Raw genomic sequence first — 26,522 nt, 5'->3', positions numbered from 1 at the left:
GCATCAACCACGCTGTTAGCAATAAAAGTGTGATCTTGGGGATGGTGGTTTCACAGGATACAGCCATGTAACAACTCAGCACTACCAAATGGGGCAGGCTATCCTGCCTCTTGCACCAGTTGTTCCCAGCCACATGATTATTCTGCTTACCTGCTACCAGGAGCCACTGGTATCCCCAGCTAATCTACTAACCCAACGTAAAACTACTCTAGCCAAAATGTAGAAGTTTGCTGATGTTTTAGTAAGTTGAAGTCATCTCACAGTTTAATCTCTCTTCAAAAAGGTAAAGTAAAATCACGACACCTTAATTTAAAAGCTGTACTATACTTACTACATAAGAAAACATTTTATCATGCAACTATCATAACCATTCTTGTTGAAAGGTTGAAATTTGAACTAGTACAGAAAAATAAGCTTCCAGAAGTTACTAGTCATAAACGGAAGTGCAGAATTCCATTTGTAAACAAGAATGCACATTCAGAGCTTTTCAACAGAATAAAGTTTGGTTAGCTTGGGACCTTTCAGCTTGACCAAGAAAGTCAGTATGTTGATTGCAGCCACTGTAAACAGAATGGATTATGACCACTTCAGTCAAGCATTCCTCACAACATTTCTACAACTCTGAAGATATACATGTACTAGAAACTACACTAGGAATAAAATCTCTCTGAATAACGGAAATTATGTATCATGTATTAGTAAATAACTACAGCATTTATATGTTCCCATACAGGTCTCAGCTGTAATCCAATAAACATACTGCTCTGCATTGCTGTAACATCTTTCACTAGAAAACACTGAAGTACTGAACACAGATCAGCGTTAACACATTAGGTCCAGTGTTCTTTGCACTCCTAGGCACATGCAAGTTTAGGGATAGTAGCATCTACACAGGAACAACATCTGTGAGAAAGCCTGGAACGCTGGCAAAAACAGAACCAGTACTCCGCAAAAACAGCAAGAGGGGAGGCAAGTCAGAAAGGGAGAGAATTAAAAGTGTTTGCACTGCAGACAAAGTAAGCCACTTCAAAACCCAAGGAATCAATTTTAAAAGGCAAGGCACAGCTCTTGATAAAACATGCTACAAAAGAGCACTGAAATTTCATCATCCCCCCCTGCCTCCGCCCATGAAGTATTATCCCCATTTTTAAAAACAGATTAAACAGATTTGTGACTTGGCCAAGTCATTTTGGCAAGCGTGCAACAGAGCTGGGAACAGAACATATTTTTTCCTCAACACCCAATCTTTGTTTAGACCACTGGATCATCCCTTAAATCTTCCTTCTCCTACAACCACTTCAAGAGGCAGAACACCAGGTGAAACACACATCTTCAGTAAAAGGGAAACTAGTTAAATAAGACTGAAGTATTTCAATCACAGTTTGTTGCTCAGGAATAGCTGCTTAAGGAACAGAAAAGTAGTGGCTGTGAAGCCTATATGGCAAAAAGTAAAACACGCACATGCATCTTAAGCAATTTATCACATCCTCCCAAACAGAGCTAAAGAAATTTTCATTTCACCAGTCCTTTACTATTACACCATGAAAACTGCACATTACATGCATGCATTTTAATTAAAACCTATACAGTTATATACTGAACAATTTGAAGACATTAAGCTACAGAAGTCTCATTTCCTACGTATGAGAAGCAGGATCTTTTTCCCCCCCATTATCAAACAGAAAAAAAGCTAAAACAGTATTTAAAGTAATTAAAAAAACAAAAATAGAGCAGAAGAAGCTAAAATTTAAATCCTAAATATTGAAAAATATCTGGGAAAAAAGGACTCTTCATTTGCTTTCTTTCAGTAATTAAACAAGAGTTCTTCATTCAAGATGAGTAATAATAGTTGTCAAGCTACTGAAAACTGTCACTGATTCACACCTGTTACTTGTACCAGTGCAGAACAACCCAGGCAAAACAAGCAAATGTCCCATCAACACACAGCTGCAGGTGCTGAAAAGGAAGTGTACATCCTACTCGTCTGCAATATGGAAGGACTTTAATTTTATCTATGTTATATCTGCTATTTTTTATTAACCATTCTCCTATACTGCTCCGTATCAATGTAATGAAATTGCAAAAACCTTCATGGCCAAACAAAGCCAGATGACTAGATTTTTTTGTAATAACCAGACTGTTTTGGAGAGGGAAATATGTGGCAAGTACGATCATAACTTTTCATTTCTTGTCCTATTTAAATAAAGAGCACTGCTGTACAGTATTCAACTTGTTTTTACTTTACCTAACCTCCTACAGACAAGCAGCAGAATTCACGGTAACTGGATCAATCCCATACAATGAAGAATATTCTATGGGAGGGTAGTAACAGAAAGCATGTAGTTTGGTTGTGTGAACCAAACCCAAGCAGAGGTTTTCTGATACTAAAATAACCATGACTCTGACAGTAGTTTCTTTTGGTTTAGCTTCAAATTCCAGACCTTTTTGAATTATTTTTCTGTGATTTAGCTTTTCCAGATGATTAAATTTTCTAAAAACAGAACATCAAAATGGAAAAAAAGTGGTCCCAGTATATAATGCACTATTTCACCACGCATCACTCTGCTTTATATGCTACAGCCAAATCAACACAATATTAGTTAAAGTCTTCCAGAACACAAATCAATATTGAGCCCAGTCTTCTCTTCCTCTTGTGCAGCCAAATTGATGTAGTTAAGTTTACAAAATGCTTTGAAATGCTGGAAAAAAGCAAGCTACCATCAAATCTAAAGAGGTTCACACACAGCTACCCAGAGGAACATTCTGCTGAACTGCTCTAACAACTGAACTTCCCTCAATGAGTAGAAATTTGCAAAACTTTCATAGATTACAAAAAAATCAACACACCTTACCTTCATCCCTCTGAAAAAACAAGTGACATTTGTTCCAGTTCAGGTTTCCCCAGCTTATCAACTGAGCATCATTCTTCCCTGAACAGGGCTAGCAAAACTGCAACATAAAAAATCCTCCAAATTATGAAAGACTCCCCACCCTCCCCTCCCCATATATCTAAGTGCTGGACCTTCCCTGTATCAAAAGATCATTTGCTATTATTATTTATATTTGTCATGCACAAATATTGATTGCTACAAAATCATAAATTTCTGTAGTGAAATTTGAATGTAGAGTTGCATATTTACAAACAATTTCATCAGTCATGTGATTTCTTCAAAATGCCACTGCAGAATCCACTTGTGTAGCAAAGCTGAAAAGATGCAAATGAGTTCTATGCATATGCTACTGCATAAAGAGAACTGCAAACACTAATTTTCACAGAACTTAAATTAACATGTTTCCATTTAGTCTTGAAAACCAACCAATATTTGAAAGATTCATATTTTCAGAAAGATCTATTACGTTCAAACGAAATGTTAATCCCTAGCTACAGAAAGCATTTCCTAATTTCCATGTATAAGGCATTATACTATTCTTCCTTCAACAATAGCAAAAAGACTTTTACCATGAGAATGTATTTTTCTAAATCCGTATGTAGTACAGGAAGTACCATAAAAAACGTGGCATTTACCATAATATCCAAAGTAGCCCCTAAGTTAAAGTTTTCATAAACACAGAAGTAGCAACAAATATGACATATTTGTAGCCCATTTCCCTCATTTTTAACTCATCCATCAAATTATTTTATTATCTTAGAAACATCCATCTGGAAAAGACTAATATTTCTGGGTTTAATTTCTATTTTAAAAAATTAAAGCAAAAATGGAGAATAGAAGAAGTATTGAAATATGAAGATCTAAGAGACTTTTTTAACAATCTGGAGGGCATGACCATTGCCTTATCAGGTACTGTAGTAACAGGTACACTTTTCCAGTACACAGACAGCAATATTCAGGCTGTAAGTTAGAAATGCTAGAAACTAAGATAATGAACACCTCAGATAATTAAAAACAAGCTGCATAAAACTCTGTTTTTTTAACATCCTTCCCCCAAAAAAGACAGATTCAAGACTTTTTCTCCACATATTACAAGTTTTTCATTGAATGTTAACTTTAGCACACAAGTTTGTCACGATTTTAAGAAAGAATCAAAAAGGTTTGCTAGATATTTTTAAACTACAACTCTAATTATCATCAGGAATCACACTGGGAGGACCTTAAGAGCACTAATTAGTTCAGTTACAAAATTATATCTTACAATCAGTTTTGCTCTGTCTCCTGAGAACACAACAGTCATTTTATATAAAAGTGTCACAAGAACCAGTGACTCTTCCATAAAGCACTGTTAAGGTAATGAGACAGGACACCATCACCTGATGCAGAAAGCTTGAAATGCAACATGAAACCCTTAAAACTCTTTGTCACTACTTGAAAAACAAAACACAAAGCTTAACAGAGACTACCAGAAACTAGTTACCAAGCATCTGTTTGAAGGGATTTGTGTGGTGAAGTGCAAAATGAGGACCATCAACCATACAAACATTTTGGAAACTACTAAAAATAGTACAAGCACATTTTTGTTGCTTTTCCAGTCCAACTTCATTGTCCAGTGGTCACCTTTTACTTATTTTTTTTTTGTTGTTCCTCTTCTGAGGTATGTGGATAGCATCTTTGACTTTGAACCAACAGTCCCCACAGAAGCAGTTTCCAGAAACATTATGTAGCTCTTTTGTCCGTGGAGTAGGAGGCCAGGGACTTCTTTGCTAAGTGTAGGGCTTGTCAGGCCCCTCAGCAAGCTGATACAACTTAATAATGCAGCACCAAGTAACCCAGCAAAACAAAATTTTTAAGAGGAAAATAGTATTCTCTGGGTCTAGTGCGAGAACCAGCTAAGAAGGGACCTACTGGTGCCAGAGCCAGTGCAAGGAGGCAGGTGGACCCTGGAACCAGGATCAGGAACTAGAATGAATGACCAAGATCTTTCTTTCAAGAGCAAAAAACCTTTAGATTGGCTCAAATGCTGATAAAACTTGCTACATAAGATACTGTGAAGACACTTTATCAATCTGAATTCATTTCTTCCCATCTGGTAATGGAAAAAAACTGCACTTCTGACTTGACAGAAAACTAATCCTGAACCTGCCTCTCTCCTCCTCTTCCAAGGGATTGTTTTTCAGGCCTACCAGTAAACTAATCTGTCTTGAGCACACAGTGTGAACACCAGAGCTAACACCAGAGTACAGAACAGAATGGTTCTTTCAGCTCTAACTCCCCGATTAGCTTGTTTTAACTAACCTTGAAACCAAAGGGTTAGTTACAGCTTACCTTCACAGCCCGAATCTTATATACAGGTATGCTTAAAACAATGAGAAAGTGCTGTCCATGTTTTCATAAAACTGTACTACTATATAAACAAATCTAATGTGAAGATTAAAAAAAGAAAACAACTTTTAAAACCAGGAACAATGAGAGAGACTTTAAAACACCTGCAAATGCTTGAAAAATAAAGCTTACCAATATAGTAAGCATGAGAAGCAGAAGAGCTTTTAGTACCAGTGTAACTTTAACTCAGTGCACCCTCAGAAGAAAACCGAATTTGAAAGAATAATCTATATAAAGAAGTGTGCAACGTTAAACCTGTTACCGACAGCGCACACAAATAATTCTGAGATGATGCATTCTAAAAAGCTCACCAAGTCAAATTAATTTTGTGTCAAGCCTGACCCCATCAGGTCCATAAAAATGTCATAAAATGCAGTGCAAAGATGTTACATATTTGTATGTACCTTTAAGTTTTATTGACTGTTGCTTCCCAGAACCCCCCAAAACTGTCAGTCTGGGTCAGTGCTCACTCAGATTTTTGTACTAGAATCCACAGCACAAAGTTGCTGCCACTAAAGACGCACAAGCCATCTGAGAACTTGAGCTGCGATCAAAAATGGTTTTAAAGTTCAGAACAGGCCTATGGAGTGTATGCTTAACACCCTTTATCTAGCCAAAGATGACTTAGGGATGAAGGAAACCCACGGCCATTTCACCGATACTAAACGTAACGGTTAAAAAAATTCACACAAAGAAGGGTATCACAGCTAACTAATGAATATAGACCAAGTCCCGAAAGATTATGTATAAGGTCATTTTATCTCTCATTTTCAAGTTGAAAATGATCAGACTGGTCTCCACAGCTTCAACAACACCACGATGTTAGATAGCAAGCACTGCATCCTAAAAGAACGAGCACAAAATAGGAGTGGGGGTGCTGGTAAACACAGCAGAAAATTTTGGAAATACAGAATCAATAACAAGAGCAAAAAAGGGAAGAAAAGAAACAAAAGGCTCCATGCTTGACACTAACAGAGGGGGAAAAAAAACTCAGAAATAAACAGCTTGGAACACAAACTAAATAATTCATGGCCTACACTAAAGTGGGGGCATGTGCTGGTCATATGTTCAGCGTATGTTACTGGCACCATTCACCAGCATGTTCCATGTTGTAATAGCTTAAACATTTAAATTTGAAATGCGCTGCCTTTAGGGACGACATGATCTGGGCAGCCCTGACGAAACACACACCACTCAAAATGAATACACGCTAATTTTGGCTTGCAGGTTATTTCTCCATACTCCAAACAATGCTTTGCTTGGCACTAACTCATTTGAAAAGCTTATATTAAATATAACCAGTGGTAGTGTGAAGCAACTTTTAAAACCAGTAGACTCAGTTTATGTAAGATTATATAAAATTACTACTGTAGTATCTGTGATTCTTAGAGGCAACTCTGCTTGGATCCATGCTATGGATTAGATGTGTGTGCATTTAAACTTCAGAACAGCAACACTCTGAAGCTGTGCATAACTTCTCTACGCATTCACAGTCTCAAAGATAGCAATACAGAACATGATGCAGCCCATTGCCCGGATGACAATGAAATGCAATGGAATGCAATGGTGCAGTTTTAATACTCCAAAACATAAAGAAAAAAACCCTGAATTCAGCTGGAGTTCAAAAATGCAACTTCAAATACCTGCCTTCTGTAACAGCCAGCTCTACCTCTCCGCTTTAGAGTCATTTCCATCTCTGTGAAAGTTATACCAAGAAAGTTTTCTAGTGCTGACACAGACAGATCATTTGAGAAAGGATCACCACCTCACTACTGTATGCCAATTTCTGACCACATCAACCCCTTCTGCATGCAAAGCAGTGGCTACAATCAGACCTATTTACTTCCTTTCTGAATAGCCATGCTGTAGTACTTTAATTTTAAACTCCCTAGAGTGATTTCTCTTTCCTTTGTATTTTTTTGTATTAAATCATTACCTGCACAAGTCAAATCCTGTCTCCATTTAGAACACCTTTAAGAGGGTTATTCTAATGACTTAAAGATGGTGTGAACCACCACAAGTATCTAAAGTCCTTTCGGATTTAAAAATAAAAGTCTCCTTCACTCAGTGAAGAACTTTATCAGCCCAACTTCTTGCTCTCTCTGTATCAGACACTGTCAGTATGTTCTTAGTCAGCAATTTATTTACCATAAAACGTCCCTATAAAAAACATACAGCAGTCATACATATTCTCTTCTTTCAATCCCTTGGGAAAGTTTGAACAAGCAGCTATCACAAAGACAAAACAGTCTTAAGTAGGACAAAATTGCATTAGTGTAACACATCCAGTAACCAACACTTCCTTAATCAGAGCCCAGGGATCTCCAAGTTGAAATGCAATGTCACTGCAACAGGCACCCAACCCCCCTGGTACTTACCTGTATTTATCCAAAAGTAATTAACCCTAAACTACTCAGACCTTCAAGACAAGAAATTTAACTGGAAGAACAAGAAAACCACCTAACTAATACCATACGTCACTGCAAAAAGAAAAAGTTGCAGACACGATTGTTTACCTTGGAGATAAGGCATGTAAACACATTTCAGTACAAGAATGGAACAGAGTATTATGAAAACTGCCAAAACCACATCCTACCCGCTCAGGTCACCCCAAACAAAAAAGGGACTTGGACAACATATTTCTACGCTGTCATCTCCCATGTTAATTTCCACAACTGCAGGTTTTTCTTAATTTCTAAAACTGTAGAAAAGACTATTTTTACAGCCAATGTTTCTGATTAAACCTCCAAATTTGATTCCTCAGAAACACCTTCCTCAGCCTCTTCTCCCTGTCTACTACCCTGTTATTTCTCCAAGTGGTCAAAATCATACTCTCTCACATTATGGCTACTTTGTCATCCATAAAACCATACTTTTAAAGATTTTCAGATGAAGTTCCATTATTTTATGGCACACTTATCAGCCACATTCCAGCTAACACAAAGAATACGCATACACAAATATGAGTAATGTTTTCTTCAACTACTACTAAGCCAAAATAACTTCAAAACACTAACCCCAAACTTAAAACTTTTATAAATTTTGTTTTATCCTTCTGACTGAGGGCTGAGTTATTTACATTCACATGCTACGTCTCTTTGGCACTTTTTTTTGCCTCTCTCTTTCTCATTTCTCGGTTTGCATGCTTCTTTTCTTTAAAGGCTTAAAAACACCCATTTTGCCAATAACCTTTAGAAAATACTGAATAACCTCACATAAGAATCTTGAGTACTTACTAGCCCACAGCAGACCAAACTTATTTATAGCTAAGTAGCAAGCTGGGGTTAGTGATCTCTTCCAGGCTCAACAATCTTCCAACCTCAGAATAACCACACCATAAAACAAGCAGGGTTATTTCACTACTGACAGAAAAGTAAACATTTGTGTACTAGGGTGTGCTTGCAGATGATTGCTCTGGCTGCCTGTACTGCAGCAGACAGTAAAAGCTATTCACAACAGGCCAAAATTAATGAAAGAATTTTAAAAATCTTGATCACAAAGTGCTTTCAGAATTTAACTTGCATCTTTAAAACAGAGACAGGTGGAAAGATCTGAATTCTTCTCCCACTGTGAATGAGGTTTCCCATTTCATCTTCTGACAAGTTTCTTTAACATTTCATTAGTGCCAAATTCTTCTATCTGAAAGAGATAGTATTTCCTATATCCTATGATGCAGTTAAGAAAAAAATTACTATATGAGAAAACAGCACCTTAGCCCACAGAAGAAGATTCAAAACAGAAAACAGCTAAGAAAATTACATTTTTTAAGAAGTTCTAACAGAATCCTGGCAGAATCTCAGTTATAATTAAGAAAGTTTTGTTACAGAAAGCCTGGACATTCAGAATTTGATATTCAAGCAAAGACTGAGTAAAAATGAAACACTTCCAGAAAAGCCTGTTTTGTTGTCAGCTTGCTGCTGTTCCCTCCATCTCACCCCATTCCTCCGCTTAACCACTCAAACGAACCTACACAGTTCCATGAGCTCACAAGAATTTCTGAAGTCACTATGTGATTCTGCTCAAAGAGCAGCACTCCTCAGAGGAGTCCTTTGGAAGAAATAAGAAAAAAAGAAAAAAAAAAAAAGAGGGAGAAGGGATGCAGCTAGTCAAGAACTAACCAATGAAACAGGCAAAATGCTACAGCTTTGTAGCACTCACTGCAGAAGGTTATTTTGTCTTGCCAGGGCTCCCAAGGCATTTAAGCACTGTTAAAGGGTTCTGGAATTTGCTGATAATACAGGCTAGTTGCATTTTTCATCTTCATGGACAGACCAATACCAGGAAAAGTTTTTAAAAACAAAGGCTTGAATTTCAATTCAAGAAGATAAACAAACAACTTAAGTTCTACTGTGGTTTTTACCTATTGCATCTCTTTCCCATGTTGCTAAATGTGCCTGTCATCTGAACGTTTCAACTGACATACACACTGTGGTTTCCAGGTCCAAAAACGTTTGTAGCGATTACCAATATCTAGAAAGCTGGATGAGTAATACTATAATCACCCACAAACTGTGAAGCCCATCCAAAATTCAGAGGTCAGTTCTGCATTCATTTCAGAACCCACATTCATAGCAGAGGGTAACCACCTTAAACTACTGCATTTGTTCTTCAACTCAGTGATGTAGCTACAAAAGTGCTGCCAGGAAGAAGGCTGTACTCTGACTCCTGATAGTATCACTGGAAGTAGGACTGCATGAGGGTGAATGTCATCATTCTGTGAGAATCTTATTACCCAATCTAGTAATTTTAATAAAGTTACTTAAGAATAGATTGCATACTCTTCAAAGCAGTGTTTTCTTATCATTTGAACAGCGTAACAGTTCACTGTCTGGCTTGCAGCCCCTCATGCTACTAAAAAGCGAAAACGAATATAGTTAGTAAGATGAAAGGGCAGAAAGGATCAAAACCATCAACCCCCCTGTACCTGATAAAAGAACATCCTGGGTCAGATCGACACACACAAAAGCGCTTCACTTGGTTACCCCAAAACAAGTGTGCAAGACAGATCAGGCAGAATACTTAGTAGAAATCTTATCTGAACCTAACCCAGCCACACCCAGAATATTCACATGTGTAAGGAAAGGAAATAACTTGCTTCCTTTAACACATCTTTGCTCAATACGTTATTTAATGCTTACCTCTGTGGAAGTTATAAACAGGATTTTGACTGATGATTTATGTAATTCACTCCTCCTAACTTTTGTCAGCATCCAAGTCCACTGAGTACTAAACTGGAAACGCAGGACATTTTTTGTTACAATCTGCTACTCCTCCAAATGATTGTTTTTCTTAAACGTTTTACCTCATCCCCTCTGAAGGGAGCCTCAGAGTGACAGTGAGAAGTCACGTTAGATCAGAACAGGAAGCACGTGCACAGCTACTTTCAAGCCTGCTACTTAAGTACTTTTGGAAGGCTGGATCAACTGAATTTACTTATTAACTACTAACACATTTGCCTTAAATAGCAGTCTGGTTTTACTATCCTGCATAAATAAGGGAAAGAGCAAGCTCTCTCAAATGACAGCTTTCTTCTTTTTTTGAGGTGTTTGCATCCTACCAGAGACCCTCAATAGACAACACAGAAAATCCAAGTCACATCTGATCTACCTGCAGAGTCAACTTCAGCAGATTTACGTATTTTGTGAAAAAACACCACAGATATAGCAGCCCCTGCAATAAAGGACATGGAAAATACAGAAAAGTTTAAAAATGTTCTTATAAAATAATTTTCTTTCAGTAAGATGATAGAATGCTGCACAAACTCTACTCAGTCACCTGTCTTGTAAGTAGAAAAGTCTGCTTTCCAAGACAACAGAGCTGGCAGAAGGGAGGTGGGATGGGGATACAGCTACAAACAAAACACATAAAATTTTAACAAGGGCCATCTACCTTCACTGTATCCCTAATGTTCCATTTTCCCTAGAGCTTGTGACTTCCCTAGCCTACAATGTACCTAAAACCACCAAACTGGATAATGACCTATGGAGCAAAGTCCACCTTTAAGCAGGAGGTATTGATGATTTAGCATATGGAATGAAGACCATACAATAATCTGTCCTCTGCTATGAGGTGATCCACAGCCAACTTGCACCCCTTCTTCTCCAGGGATTTTCTCATTCACGTTTATGCAGAGATTTTTAAGAAGGGCCAGAAAGCACACATTAACCAAAGGTATGACACAACTAAGTCATCTCAGCATCCCATCTACTTAGATTAACTTTTTACATTATTTTTTAGCTTAAAACAAATACTTTGTAAACCCCTTTATCAAAAAGCATGCTGTCTCACAAACTTCTAGGATTTAAACATTTTTATATTACATTGCAAGTGCTTTTTTCATACACTAAAATTATTTCTGGTCTTCTCTTCTACTGTTTTGGATCTTTCTTTTCCTTTCCATTTTTATTTCATAGAGCATTAACGGCTCTTATAACTGCAATTCTTTAATGTATGATTCCACAAGACACAGCAAGCTGACTGTTGCCGAAAGTCTGTGCAGGCCCACCACATACTTCATGCCAGCTCCACTGCTTGCCAGACCTCTCTGTGAGCCACTTCAATGCAACAGAAAACCACCCAAAAATAGCTAAAACAGCAGACATCAGCAGCTCACAGAACATCTGATGAGCTTCAAGGCCAGCACAACCTGCAGTTGGAAGCACTGCAGAAAACAAGACCTTCCCCTCCCATGCTTCATTCCAGCAGCAGTGAAACACGAGATTAGCTCAGATGCTCATGAAAGCACAGCCTATGCTTCTGGAAGAGCAAGACCCCAGATTCTTCTGAATCACATTTCCCAAATTAAATACCAAAGCCAGAGCCTCCTTACATTCTGCAAGGATAACAGTTGTATTACTTCTCAGTCTCAGGTCTTAAACTTGAGATGATCTTTCCAATCTTTTTTCAAGCCTCCCAGCAAACCCCTTTCATTTCTCCTCACATAACAACTACAAACACCACTAATATCCTGTACATATCCTGAAGTAAAACACATTGGCCTATATCCTCATCTCTCCCATGCAGAATTAATCTCTTCCATTTTTCTAATCTGTGCATGGCATGATGCTAAAATCATCCTCTTTACCATTATTTCTTACAGTTTTTTTGCTTGCTTAAATAATCAGCTTGCTCTGGTTAAAATCTGAACTTATCCCCACACAGAATTTTGCATGAGTACGCTCACCCTTCTCTTGTCTAAGCCTTACTCTTTTTAATCTTATTTAAAACTCTGTCTCCCCTTATCGTTACATAGGCCACCTTCACCATTTAGAAAGACCAGAAGATAGCAGTATCACCTAAGGAGATAAATTCTTTTCTTAAGAGTCAGCTTCCATTGTTGATACTTTCCAACTACTTTCCCTGTGCGCTTACTGCACTCATACTGTAACCAACAAGCCAGCCTACTACTAAAACACATAAACTGTGTGTATGTGCCTTGTCTGCTTAAATAATACTCCACCTAGAACACCCCAAGTATGTCTGTAGGACAACACAAAGCGATTAATCAAATTTTTCATGTATTCTCAGTCTTAAAAAAGGAGGGGAAAAAAAATCAAAACCAATTAAAACAAATCCCACTCCACCCCTGGATATTTATGTGTTTGTATGTAAGGTAAAAGTCTTATTTATGAACAAGTAGTAAAACACTATATCGTGCCCCATGCTAAGAGACTCCAGGTATACTTTTTTGAGTAAATTGATGCTTCAATGGCAGGTAAACTATTTTTTCCCAGCTGGGGAAAAAAAAAAAAGGAAAAAAATGAAAAAAAGGAAAGAAGATGGAAAAGGGTAAGCCAATTATCTGCTCCCATACTGCAACATGTCAGTAAAAATTAGAATTTAAAAGCAGCTTCTAAAAGCAACACATTAGTTCGTCCATATCTCTGAACCAAACCCACACATTTATCTTAATTTCTTTAAGTGATTTAGAAAACCTGAATTTAATTTCAGTACAAGGTGTAAACACTTCTATTACACGCTAACCTGACTTATCAACAAGAAAACTAAGAGGCTTATACCTCATGAGCAATATGTAAGATTTATTTGAAGAACAAGAATTTCTGAAGAATCACTGTATAAGAAAATTATCTTAGGAATTTCATACTGTACTCCAGTATGAAGACTAAGATGATAATGAACAAAAGTATCAAAATCATTTGCATGTGAGAACACTGCTGGCAAATGTAAACAAGCAAATGCCCAACTGGATGTTTGATGCTTTATAAACAATTTTAATTAAAAAACAAGCCAAGTGCTGACTCCTTGTTAAAACACATTATAAAAAAGTCTCTTGCTATAACCCAATGGGAGATTATTATAAAAGACTTGCAGGGGAAGTAAAGGCTGGACAACTAAAACGCTTCATTTACCTATGCCTCTTCTAGCCATAAGCCATAAAATTTTACCCAACCATACCTATACTGCACCTAATCACCAGGTCTGACTATACCAAGGTTGGTGGGTGTGTGGTTTCTTTTTTTTTTATAAAGCACTTTTCCCAAGAAGGTATCTATTTTTGATCAGCAGAAGATAGTGAAATAGAGATACCACCACTGTTCCTAGCAAGCTGTTCCAACACTGCTAAAAAATATGCGCTTACTTCAAACCTTGGAGTTTACTTTACAGCCTCTGGGGTTTTATAGCTGTATGGGATACATTAGCAAGCCTTTCAGTACTCTAATTCATCCCCATAAAAGTGTATATACACCACCTCAGCCATCTTGCACTCCTTTTTGATAAGACAAACATACCGAACTCCTGAAGTCCCTCACTATTTGGGATTTCCTACAGCCTTCTTTTTAGCAATCAGCCCCTTAAACCCTTTGCAGTTCTGCAAGGCTGTTTAACACAAATTTCGATTCCAGAACCACATGAAGTTCCAGCACCTCTCAGTACTCCCTGATACAGCTCCCCTATTTCCATACAATCATCACATCACACTGCTTTTGACACATCAATTCAGTATACTCATGACTTTCAAATGCACTTTACTACTACTTTTCAGAACAGTTTCCTACCCTGTTAGGTAGGCCTGCATACCTTCTGAGTTTCTCTCTCTCTTTGTGTTTTTTCTAACTGGATTAACCAAGTCCATTTTTTGTGAGGACAGTATCTACCAACATTGATATAATCAGTAAATGTTTATCAGCAATTGCATTTACTCCAGATCAACAATATCAAGTAGCGATCAAGTATTTTTTTTCATTATTTAACGCTAAACTAAGAGAGACTTTATACAAAAGTATGTAGTGATAGGACAAGGGGGAATGGCTTTAAACTGAAAGAGGCAGATTTAGATTAGATATTAGGAAGAAATTCTTTACGGTGAGGGTGGTAGCTGTGGGTGCCCCATCCCTAGCAGTGCCCAAGGCCGGGCTGGACAGGGCTGGGAGCACCCTGGGCTGGTGGGGGGTTTCCCTGCCCAGGGCAGGGAGGTGGAACTAGATAATATTTAAGGTCCCTTCCAACCCAAACCATCCTATGGTTCCAGGATTCTAAGCTGTACGCTATGCTAACCAGCCTGTGTATTCCCAAATTTCTGCTACTGGAAATACAGAATTTTTTTTTTTTTCAATATTGGTTTGTAGTTACATGAAGCATTTTATATAGTCATGTTATCTTCATCCGTGGAGATACTCAAAATTCAAATGGACAAGGTGCTGAACAGTCCGATCTAAAGCTGAAGTCATTTCTGCTGTCAGCAGGGGGTTGGCTGGAGATGCCTTCCAGAATTCTTAATGTAAAAACCTTAAATTAACACTGAATTAAAATTAATTCCAGTCAACTTTATACTAATTTTGTTATGCTTCATAAAGCTGTGATAATGACATGTCTCTTGGCTTTTTACTTTACAGCTCTGATTCTACAAATGCTCAATTCCATATGCATCTTTATCCACATGAGCTGTCTTGCTGAAGTCTACAGGAATGTTTAGTTTAGCACAGACATAACTGTTTGTCAATCTGCTCATGTTTTTCATTTTATTTGGTGCACACGGACATATAAAAAGGTGATGTGTCCATATCAATATTCATTAAGACATACTGAAATTCTGAATATTGAAAATTTTACTCCCACAAATACTCAACTGTACAGCACACGAAGACAGTGTTTTGGAAAAGTTTATGATTAGCAACACTAATGAGAAGGACAGAACAGCACACAAGCACATGCAGTAGCTGCAGCAGAATCACGCAAACGCACGTGAAGAAACAAAGACTCCAATTATGTACAGACATTCTCTAGCACTATAAAAAATGATGTATTACAAAATAATACAGATTTGCACTACCTCTTCAAATAACTTACTAAAGCCTTAGCACACTTCAGTGATAAAACAGTAGTGATGAAATCTTAACTGAAGAATCTAACGCTTATTTTCTATGCCATCCAGTGTGGAATAGCTGCAGAATAAATATGGTTCCTCCCCTCTGACTGCTTTATCTAGGTCAAAAAACTCCTTAAAGGCAGGAAGTCACAGGAAACAAATGTCACTACACATCAACTTTTTAGCATTAAAACAAGCAAGACAGCAGATTAAAACCACCACCTTCCCAATAGTTCAGTATGAAGTTCCACGAAAGACATCAGCTTATTAGTAAACACAAGATTGTTGTGAAAGCTCCTTCTAGGCTGCAAAAGACATGGCCTCACACTATACCACGTGACAAATTCACAATTTTCTTTGAAATTATATTTTTTCCAGCGTTTTACATAATTTTACGTAAGTTAATGGGACTTGAGGTCTTGGAGGCACTGCTGTATCTACTGAAAAATACAGGAAATCAGATGCACAATCATCTTATTTTGAATAGCTTAGGCATGACTGTGAAAAAAATATTTTGCTTTGTGCCTGAGAATTACATATGCTTAAAAAAAAAAAACACAAAAAAACCCAAAACAAAACACCAAAATGAACAGCGGCAGAATTTCTCCAAAAACACCAAACTAATCGCAGCAGAAACTCCTTCATAGCAGAATTATTCTCTAAAACACATCTATCTTCACGAAGGATTAATATTTACAAAACTATGGCACTTCTTAAGTATAAGCAAATTAATCATACACATTCATTTTGAAAAGCAAGGGTGAAAGATTAACTTACTTTATTAACCTGTTTAATTTACATTTATCCAATAGCAAAAGTTGTCTCTTCCTACATTTAAACACAGTGCATTTCACAACTGAATATCAGTATTGTATCTTGATTTAATCAATGCCAAGCAACGAATGATTTAATTTACTTATCTCTTACTTCACTATCATAATTGAAGGTAAGAATCTCAAAACTCTCTTTCAGCTATGGATTCTTGGAACAGGCAGTTTTAATACTAACTTTGCACTTTTAAGCCAAAACAGCACTAATCTTGCTTCTGTCCTAGAACTGGAACTTAACAGGCAATAAAAAAAACATCAATTTTTTAAGATGACTTCCCAGTTTATAGTATTTTAAATAGCTATACAAAGAATGTACTTACTCCTATAACTAACTATACATGTAAGAACATTTGTAAAATCAGTAAAATTGTAGAATTGATTAAGGAAGTTTCATATACATGTCAATCGTAACAAGATAAAAAGCAAGGCAAATGCCAATTACTCCAAATATAAAACTGTTTAAGCTTTACCTCAGCCACCTGAATGGTGTATGACAATTTGCAACATTGTTTCAGAAACAAAAAGAAGTTGCTCATAAGGGGTGTGCAATTGAGAAGGGAATATGAAAAAAAAAGAGATGACAGAAACAACTGTAACATAAATTATGACTATAAAAACTTCACGCTCATCTATTTTCATTTCAAATAATGTGCTCTACCTTCTTCCTCCCACATTCCTTTTCAATCAGATCTGCTTATGTGAGAACACTACTGCTACTGAGCTTGACATTTGCAAATCCTACTTTAAAGTAGCCAAAAAAACACCTATAAATACAGCCCAGTTAACCTTATTAGTCATTATGGCATGGGACACAGCGTCTGCTAAAGAAAGTGAATAAAAATTTCTGAGGTCTGATTCATAAGTCACAGCCAAGTCCAACATTTCTTAGTTTTACAATTCAAGGTTACTTGCGAGTAATTCATAGTTTTAATACAACCAGTATGGAACTCCAAAATACTCCTCTGAAGACAAATCAATCATAAGGGCTCAAAACCATTTCAGCCAGCTGTCTTCCTCACAAACAACTCTATCAAAAGCATTGTCAAGAAAGGGAAAAAGCAAGTGCCAATCCGGCCTGAGGTATTAATCTATACTTACAAACATAGTCATTGAAAAAAAGTGTTTTGTTTGATTTCTTAAAGTATCTAACACCTGTATTCATGAGAAAAATCTTTAAAACATAAGCCATAAGCTAAAAACAAATAATATTCTTCCTAAGCTAGCAAGTAACATTACCTAAGGAGATGTTACGATCCATTCACATCAACTGTTCAGCCAAACCTCAGCTGTTTCCAGTGAGAAATTTTCATTGAGCATGCATGCAGCCACAGCTCTAACTCATACGGCAATCACATTTCTGCATGTAATTTAACTGCAACAAGATGACAGAAGTGCATTGATACATTATAGCTTCTCTAAAATATATTGCACTATTTCCTGCTCAGGTAATGCTGAACACAAACTTTTCCACAGAATTTACTTAGCAGATAGCTACGTTTGATCCTTGTTCAGAATCCAGTGGCTTTCATCAGCAGGAAAGCTTCTACTACTTACAAGGCAGTAAGCAACCCACTTTGTAGATCCAGACCACAAGACCAAACTAAAAATATGGATTCAGCCCTCTGTATACTAGGAAGAAAAGCACGAAAACGTAATTTTTTTTAGTTTGCAGCCATACAGGCTTGACTTAGTAGACGTTAAGCTAAAGTATAACATACTTGACATGGCTTACTGTAAGAACTCCCATTCTCAGCAATATAAATACAAAATGAATGACAGAATGGGAGAATTATTTACAGTCTCTTATTATAAAAGAACTAACTTAAGTTGCATCAAATGAAACTGCCAGACATCAAGTTCAAAAAACTCAGCAAAAGAGGTATTTTTCCCAACATGGGCTCCAATTATGTTGCAGAACTCACTGCCCAAGGATGCTGCGGTTACAGCAAGTTTACAGGTATCCAAAAAACCCCAAGTTTTTAAAAGAGGAAAAAAAATGCAAACAGTAAATGGTTTTAACTCAAAAAGAGTTAAAATCAGCTCTGACTTTGGGATCCAAAAGAAAACAAGGGCAACACAACCATGTTCCTTTATCCATTTTTATGCTCCTCCATAGGCATCCGGTACCGACTACTCTTGGAGGCAAGGTAATGGACTCTAGATACATCTTTGCTCTGACTTAGAAATGCTGTTTTTATATTAATGATAACTTGTTTTACGATTCACAAATCTATTTCCACAAAACCAGAAGTCATTACTAAAATACAAAATCTATGGTTTTGTCAAAATGAACAAGAAATTACCTTGGAACAGTCAAGCCGAACATGTCAGGATCTTTATGAATTCAAATGCTAATATACCAAGCACATTGAAGAAACCCAAAAATAAAAACTAAACAAAAACAACTTCAGCGCTAAGTTATACCCAGGAGCAAGTCTGCTTTTTCCAGTTGTATCAGTTGTCTGGAATCCTGCCTCTCCAAAAACTGTATACAAGAGCTCTGTCAACAACTGCTGCGCCCAGCACAAAACCTATTTTTTCAAGCCAAGTACCTCAAAAGTCAAACACTAATGTTATTATTTACCTAGCAATATATCTTAACAATGCTTTCACTGAAGTCAAGGGGAATTTGACTAACATCAAATGAAGACAATTAAAAAGCATGAACATTATGAACTGGAGAGTGACAGTCCATGCATCTTAAAGGTAGCTGCAAAAGACTGATAGAACTGCTTTGATTTGTGTGTATTTAACAGGAAACTCTAAAACCTCCTTCATCCCATGCCTCTGTGCGTTATGGCATTGATAAGAGAGCTACTTACTGGACATGAACAAAAAAATTGCTGGTTTTCTCCCCAGTCCCCATCTTACTAATCTAACAAGATGATAGCTGGTTTGTATATACACAAGTACTTACACGAGTCTGTCAAGAATTGGAAAAACAAAAACACACTTCCCACTGCTATTACCTCCTGCTTGATACCTTAAACATTTGAATTGTGAGTGAGACTTCCAGGGAAGCATTAAAAATAGCAACCAGAACAGTTATCTTAATGCACAATAACTCCATGTTTGATGGCATCTGTATCTGTAGAAAGAAAGATGCCTTTATTACGGGTAAAAGTATACTCTAACATTAATAATTTAATTTCCGCAGATGTTAAAAATGTGTTTTGCAGGAGACCACAAAGTTGTATTTGTTTTTCCCTTCCAAAAACAGGAAATTCAATAACATTATTAATGCAATCATATTTAAACACTGTGCTGTGTATGTGTACAAGCCAAGGACACTGGAACTACATACGATTATTAGTGACATTTCAAGTCTGTAACTATTTTACTTGGAGTCATCTGTAACTAACTATTAGACAAAAGAGATGGACCCTCCATTCTTGCTTTCCAAGATCACTTAAAAACAATCAGAAGGAACAGGCCACCCTGGGTTTTTTAAACTTCACCTGCCATTAAAATAAAAAATGTTTGTGAAGTCACAGGCAGAGCATATTTCTGGCAACACAGTAGGATTAAAAAACAACAAAAATAGATCTTGTGATTACTGAACTGGAGGTTAGCAATCATCAATCTTGAACTCACACCAAAACTACTTTATTTCCAATTATGTTTCAACTGTTAATTAATGTTTACATTATACTGAAGTAACTGATTCTTAAAATCCAGGAGATCATCTTCAGCATGACCAGTTAAATTTACAATGAAACTCAAGAACATGGCTACAAACAATATTAGTCATGAACAGTTCACAGTAATGACTTGCTATAAGCAGATAAGGTCTGCTTTGAATTTGCCTGAAGGCTTCTGTGTTAAAAAAAAAAAAAAAGTAAAAAAAAAAAGCTTTGCAAATAATGAAACTTCTGTTTCCCTATACAACTCCAGTAAGACTTTCCTTATATGAACAGATTTATTTTTTTAAAAAAGCAATGAAGCCGCATTTGTTCTTAATCATCAATCAAACTATGACCCTGTAGCTTTTGCCTGCCCTTCAAGATAAAACTCATCCCTATGCCTGTTGACTAAAGAAATCCTAGTTCACCCAGTGTACACACTGCTCCATTGTTTCTAGCCAAAGCTTTTATTTACAAGACTAGATGGAAGATCACACCTACATTTTGTAACCAGGAGATAGCTACTTCAACCAGGTTACAGATCTTGAAACTGAAGGCTGCTGGTGTGCAGTCTAAGAAATGGTGTAATCACTGAACACAGTCAGTTTCAAGCAAATGCTAGTTTCTGTAACACCACCCACACGCACTCGTGAAGAAATTTTAACTGCACAGAAGTTTTCATCATTGTTCAATAAAAAGTGACACAAAAAACCCTTCAGGATTTTCTTTACACTTAAAAAGTGGCAATGAAAGAAAGAACTAAAATAAATTACAATCCAATAATTACATGGACAGCATGAAGAAGTAGTTGGGGTTTGTTTTTTTTCCTGAGGTCTTAAGCATTTAACAGAATGCTACTGACATTACCCGAACTAATTCTAGACTGTTTGCAATCAGCATCTATAATGTACACTGACTTGCTTGCAATTAGTGTATTATACCAAACTGTTTACAAAGAAAAGAAGTATTTGATCTATATTTCATAAATGTGTTAGATTAAAATATAGATTAACCACATGCCAAATCATTATTAACATTAAAGAGCAGAAAGCAAAAATAGAAGTAACAGTTAAAGGTCAAACAAGTCCTCCAACTGTATTCATGATTATACAACTCTACACGTACTGGCACTGTTAAACCCTTTCAGAACGAGCATTTCCTAGAAAGCAGAAAGGTAAGACAATTTGATTTTCACAAAGGAACCAGGTGAGGAAACTAAGATGTCAAAGCAGAAAACACACACCATCAATGCCCTAAACACATTTTAAAAACTTGTAAAGACATTAAGACTGTATCGCTAATGGCACGTGCTTTATAAAGGTAAAACATGCGTAACCTTTCAGGTATTTCTTAGTCAAGGCAGCTAAAATATACTAAACCAAAACACTTTCACTTTTCCAACACACGACTCCTCAAAACGTAGATCACTTATTTACAGTTCAGCATATCCTTAAACGCAGTAGGTAGGCCTCGCACACTCCCCCAGAGAATTATTTTGCAAAGACTGTTAATGTTTGGTAATGGTAAAGGAATGTACTACCATTTAAAAACTCTTAATACATTTGTCGTCATATAAGGGAACACATATTTTAGAACACTAAAACTAGCACAAGTATTTCACGTGGATGACTCCGTTTGCCCATAAAAATAAGCGTTACAATCAGGCAAAGAGGCAGAAAGTACCACAAAATCAGAAGGCAACCACACGCACAAAACAATCCCCGTACATCCTGCAAGAGCACCGAGAGCGTTACAAAATTTACTCAGCACTGATCTTAAATTCAGAAATCCCAGATATGTGGATAACCACTTGACTAGTTTCCTTTGAAGCACGTAAACAATACTCAAGGGTGTATCCAGTTCTATTTGCTAACTACAATACCTCCGAGCACTGCTGCAGACGGATTTGCTCCTGAACTCACAACAGATACTGCTACGTGCAAGACCCGGCACGGGAGGAGGGTGACCATTTGTCAGCCGCCGGGGTCCCACGCTCCCCACCTGTACCACCGGCTGCCGGAGCGGGAGGTGGCTGTGCCGGCGGGGCCGGAGCCACCGGAGGAAGGACACGTTCGAGGGCAGCAGGCGGAGGCGCCGGTGGCCGGGTGGTGCCGGGCGCCGGGGAAGGAGGCCTAGGGCACCGCTCGCTCGCGCGTGTCGCTAGGACGGGGTCGCATCCCCGCCTGTCACCGCACCATGTGCCAGACAAACAGCAACGGGGACAACCGGCGCAGGCGAGCAGCAGCGGCACCACCCCCGCCGCGGCAACCAGTCCTCCCGGGGAGGACGGGGCAGCCCAGTGCGGCGAGGCGCCGGCGGGTGGGCCCGGGCCCGCCGGGCCCCGGTGTTACGAGGAGGAAGGACGGCAGGCCCGGCCCCCGCTTTACTCACACTCGGGGCAGCTGCAGCGGCGGCGCCCCCCGCCTCTGGAACACGCCGTCCACGAAGACGCCGTTCTTGCCGAGGCAGCGCAGGTAGAAGTCCCCTCCGCCACCGCCGGCGGCAGCTGCGGGGTCCCCCTGAGGCGGAGGCGGCGGCCCGTCCGCGCCGGCCGGTGGCGGCGGCGGGGGAGCAGCGGTGAAGATCTCCAGGTGGCGCCGGGAGATGAAGCTGGAGTGGCCCATGCTCACGTCCACCGAGCCCTGCGACGAGTTGCGGCCGATGGTCACCGAGCGCTTCTTCATGAGGTACTCGAACTCCCGGCCCTCCAGCCGCGCCACGGCCGCTGCCGCCGCCGCCGCTGCCGCCATCTTAGCGAGCGAGGGAGCGGGCCGCCCTCCGCTGCGCCCCTCCGCCCGCACCGGCCCCGCAGCCGCAGCCGCCGCCAGACACAGGCAGGGAAGGGGACGCCGCTCAACCCAACCTGACGCAGTCCGCCGCTGGCTGATGGACGGCGGCGCCGGGCCAATACGCGGCCCGCACGCCCATGGGGCTATGGCGGCGCGGCCAATGGCGAGCGGCGCCGAGGCCAGCGCCGCGCAGCACGTTCGAGTGTCGGGCCCCGAGAACACGGGAAGGGCCCGGAAAACACGGAGCAGATCGGCGCGCGGGGGAGCGGAGCGACCCTTGTCCCCCCGCGGCGGCCGCGGTGCCGGGAGAAGGGCTGCGCCCAGCCGCGGCCCCCGCCGCGGCGCTGCCGGCCCCAGGGAGCGGCGGGGCGGCCCCTCCCCGCCGGCCGGGAGGGGAGGCAGGGCAGGGCGGCGCGGAGCGTGCTCGCTCAGGCCGGCGGGGCCGGCCCGCCTGCCATCTTCCCCGACGAGCCCCTTTCCTTCCCTGCGGCCGGGGCAGCGGCCGGGCCCTGACACCTGCGGGGGGTGGGTGCCGCGGCCCGCTCTTCGCGGCCCCCCGGCGGGGGCACCCCCCGCGCTGGGCCCCTAAGCGAGGCCGCCGGCACCTCCCGCACCCACGTACGTGTTTTTCACCGGGCAGATAGTGCAGCGCACATGCCCTCCCTCAGCAATGCTTTCAGGAGCGGCACTAAGCGGGGCGGGGGGAATACCCAAGAATAAAATACATACAAGTACCCACACGCTGCTAGAGGGTGGGCTGCCACCGAGGGAGTAGTCCGTAACCTCTCACATTTAGCCTCAAAAGACCACAGTAAACAAAAGAGGTTTGATAAGATCATACACATCTGATGGCCTTTTGAGGGGTTTGGTTAAAACCAGAGGTAACCAGAGGCAATTCTCTCAACAGCTGTGTGGAACAAGTACAGTGCTTTAAATTGTAAAAGTTTCTAAGTCAGTCCCTGTATTTCTGCACACCTCGCTCAGCTCAGCCCTAGTTTTCTCATTGGAACTAGGGCACAAAAAGGTAAGCCAGCAGTCTGACACGAGCAAACGGAACCTGGCACCCCGCAGTTTGTCACTGCCCCCGAGGGTCACCGTGCGGGGGGGAGAAAGTGTCCCAGGCAACTGCATGGGGAACACTGATGAAGGAACCACATCCGTGGGTCTGACTTTGAAATATTACAGGCTACCCAAAAGACGGCATTAATTTACTCAGTCTATCTGCAAATAAGAATATTTTACCTGACCAAAATCTTGTAGGAACGTTTGCATGCTCCTCTCTAACTGTTACGAGGACCGGGCATTCTGTCAGAATTGAGAAGTCAACAATTGAGAAACACTTCTAGCTATAAACTGTGAAGAGAGTGCTAAAACATATTTATGTCCATATACAAATATAAACACCACAAACGCTTCATTGTAACAGCCCAGATAGCCTTACTGTATTTTCAAGCGCTTTTTGTTTAGAAGGCTTCTTTGTTGTTTATTTGGGCTTTTTTACAGTACTAAAATTCACTGTTATTTGCTAATTCAGAATACATTTAAATACTTTCTTCAGTGCTTTGCGGGAATTGAAAATAAAAACATTTTTATGCTCTGGACAAAAACAATCAGCTTGCTAACAAACATTTAGTAGTGAATTTCACATTCAAACTTCTGGTTTTGCACATTCGAGTCTACAGACCTTTAACTATAGAAATATGTTACGTCTGCCTAGGAACAGAACACAGTGCCTGCTACCTGCAAAGTTAAAGCAAACCTTGTTTTTACCCTTAGGATTGTATCAGCACGTCTCATAAGCAGCTACAACGCAATACCATACTGGTTAAGCCCATTTATACGATCATATACGCACATCAGATGCAGTAAAATATAGCAACAGTTTAGAGCTTTGGTTTCTTTTACAGAAAACTTTAGTTAAATCTTGCCCACACTTTGGTATTTAGAGTCAGACTTTCTTCTATACCAACATATGTTTGGCACAGAAAATGTGGAGCATCAGAGAGCCAGTTATGACTCCCTGATTCTCAGCTTTTTTTTATCCCTTGGCTCTGCTGCAACTATAGAAATGTTGTGCCTGCTTTCCTAACAATTGGTTAGGGATCCTGAGGGGTATGCTGGCTGAAAATTACCAGTGGATTTCCATCTCCTAACACACACCCTACACCCGCAGAGAGAGAGAAAACAGGCGGATTGGGAGAGCAGCCAGGTGAATTCCCATCAGGCCAGCTGCACTTTCCACCACTCTTACGGTTGCTCAGTTCACAAAAGTTAACATTTTCCATTATGTGAATCACAATTTGTTAATTTGTATTAATTTATTAATAACATCCAGTACTAAATTCACCAAGCTGATATACCTTCCTGTTCTTTTCATAATGGAACAGCACAGAGAACACCACTATTGACGTTGAATGTTGAAGAGAGTTTTGTAATATACACTGAAATTACTATTCAATTATCCAATCATCAGTATGCTACTCTGTAAAAAAACACTGAACACCAGCACAAAGTCTGTTTACTTTTGTTTTACCAACACTGTAGAGCAAACAACAAATTCCATTGTCAGAAGCTATATTCATTTTAAGAGGACAGCTGAGATCTTTCTGCCCATTTTTCTAAATTGGTGCAGATTTAGTCACTTTCTTTGTGACCATACAAAATTACACGGTTACAGGTCGTTCCAACCTGCCCACTTGCAGTTCTGTTCCCTGTTGTATAAAGCAGGAAACAGAGCAGCTAGATGCGGTGGAACAGAATTCTCCACCGCTGTTCTGGGTGTCTGGATTCCCCAGAAGTCTACTCCTTGAACACAACCTGTCCTGACATCGGAGCCACATGGTAGATACATACTATCCCACACATTTTTTCCCCTGCCAGCTGAGTGTGAGCAAAAGACATGCTTTTTCTCAGTCTGCTTTACATTCACCTATTCAGGACGGAACTAGGGATCTGTTACTGACCAAAACTTCATCTTCTAAGGCACCAAGTTGCTGCAATTGCCACTGATGCTAAACAAGGTCTCAAAGCACTCACCGCGTTCCTCTACTTCTAGCCCTTCGTGCCAAGTACCCCAAGGTTACCCAGTCCACATGGAATTATGTGGTAGCATCTGACTGCATCACTGAAACTAACAATTAGCAGACCTTCTCTGCATCACCCAACCTTAAAACAATTTGACCAAAGTTTAACAGAAATGTGTAAGTACTCGAAGTATTACTCTAAGTAAGGTCTAATCCATTAACACCATTTTAGTTCACCAAACTTCCCTAAATACTACTTATGTCTAGACACGTTCTTTTTTTCTTGAAGCTCACCCTATAGCAACACAAGGGCATTGATTTACAGCCTGTTTGTTCTTGGGGCCACTAAACATATAATCGAGTTTCCTTTCTTCAGTTTTCTTATTACATACATGTGCTCTGTACTGAGGGCTGTGAAGTGGTGAAGCAGCCTTCTCAAGATGCACATTTTCACAGACCCAAAAGCATGGAATACTTTTAGAGGAACTTGATGAATAATCAAGTAGATTAAATGACCCTAATAGCTTACTTTGACATAACCAGCATTAAACAGCTTTTAAAAGCCATTAGGAGCTATCCATAATCTTTTTATTACAGCAAGTGTCACAAGCTTCCAGTGAGATTTGATTTTTGTTAAACAAAACCCTAGAAAGT

At 39.6% G+C, this 26,522-nt stretch overlaps 1 protein-coding gene across 1 annotated transcript in view; it reads right to left on the bottom strand.

The window, feature by feature from the left end:
* Positions 1-23,306, bottom strand: part of FOXK2 (forkhead box K2) — a 49,777-nt gene extending 26,471 nt beyond the window's left edge. The window contains exon 1 of the mRNA XM_080395574.1: positions 22,448-23,306. Coding sequence (XP_080251700.1) covers positions 22,448-22,806 — 359 coding nt within the window. The 5' untranslated portion in view covers positions 22,807-23,306. The remainder of the gene's footprint in view (positions 1-22,447) is intronic.
* Positions 23,307-26,522: the final 3,216 nt, after the last annotated feature.

The sequence above is a fragment of the Falco punctatus genome (genome assembly GCF_963210335.1).
Source record: "Falco punctatus genome assembly, chromosome: 1".
NCBI lineage: Eukaryota > Metazoa > Chordata > Aves > Falconiformes > Falconidae > Falco > Falco punctatus.
Note: the sequence above shows the minus strand (reverse complement) of the source record. Positions and strands in the feature narration are given on the sequence as shown.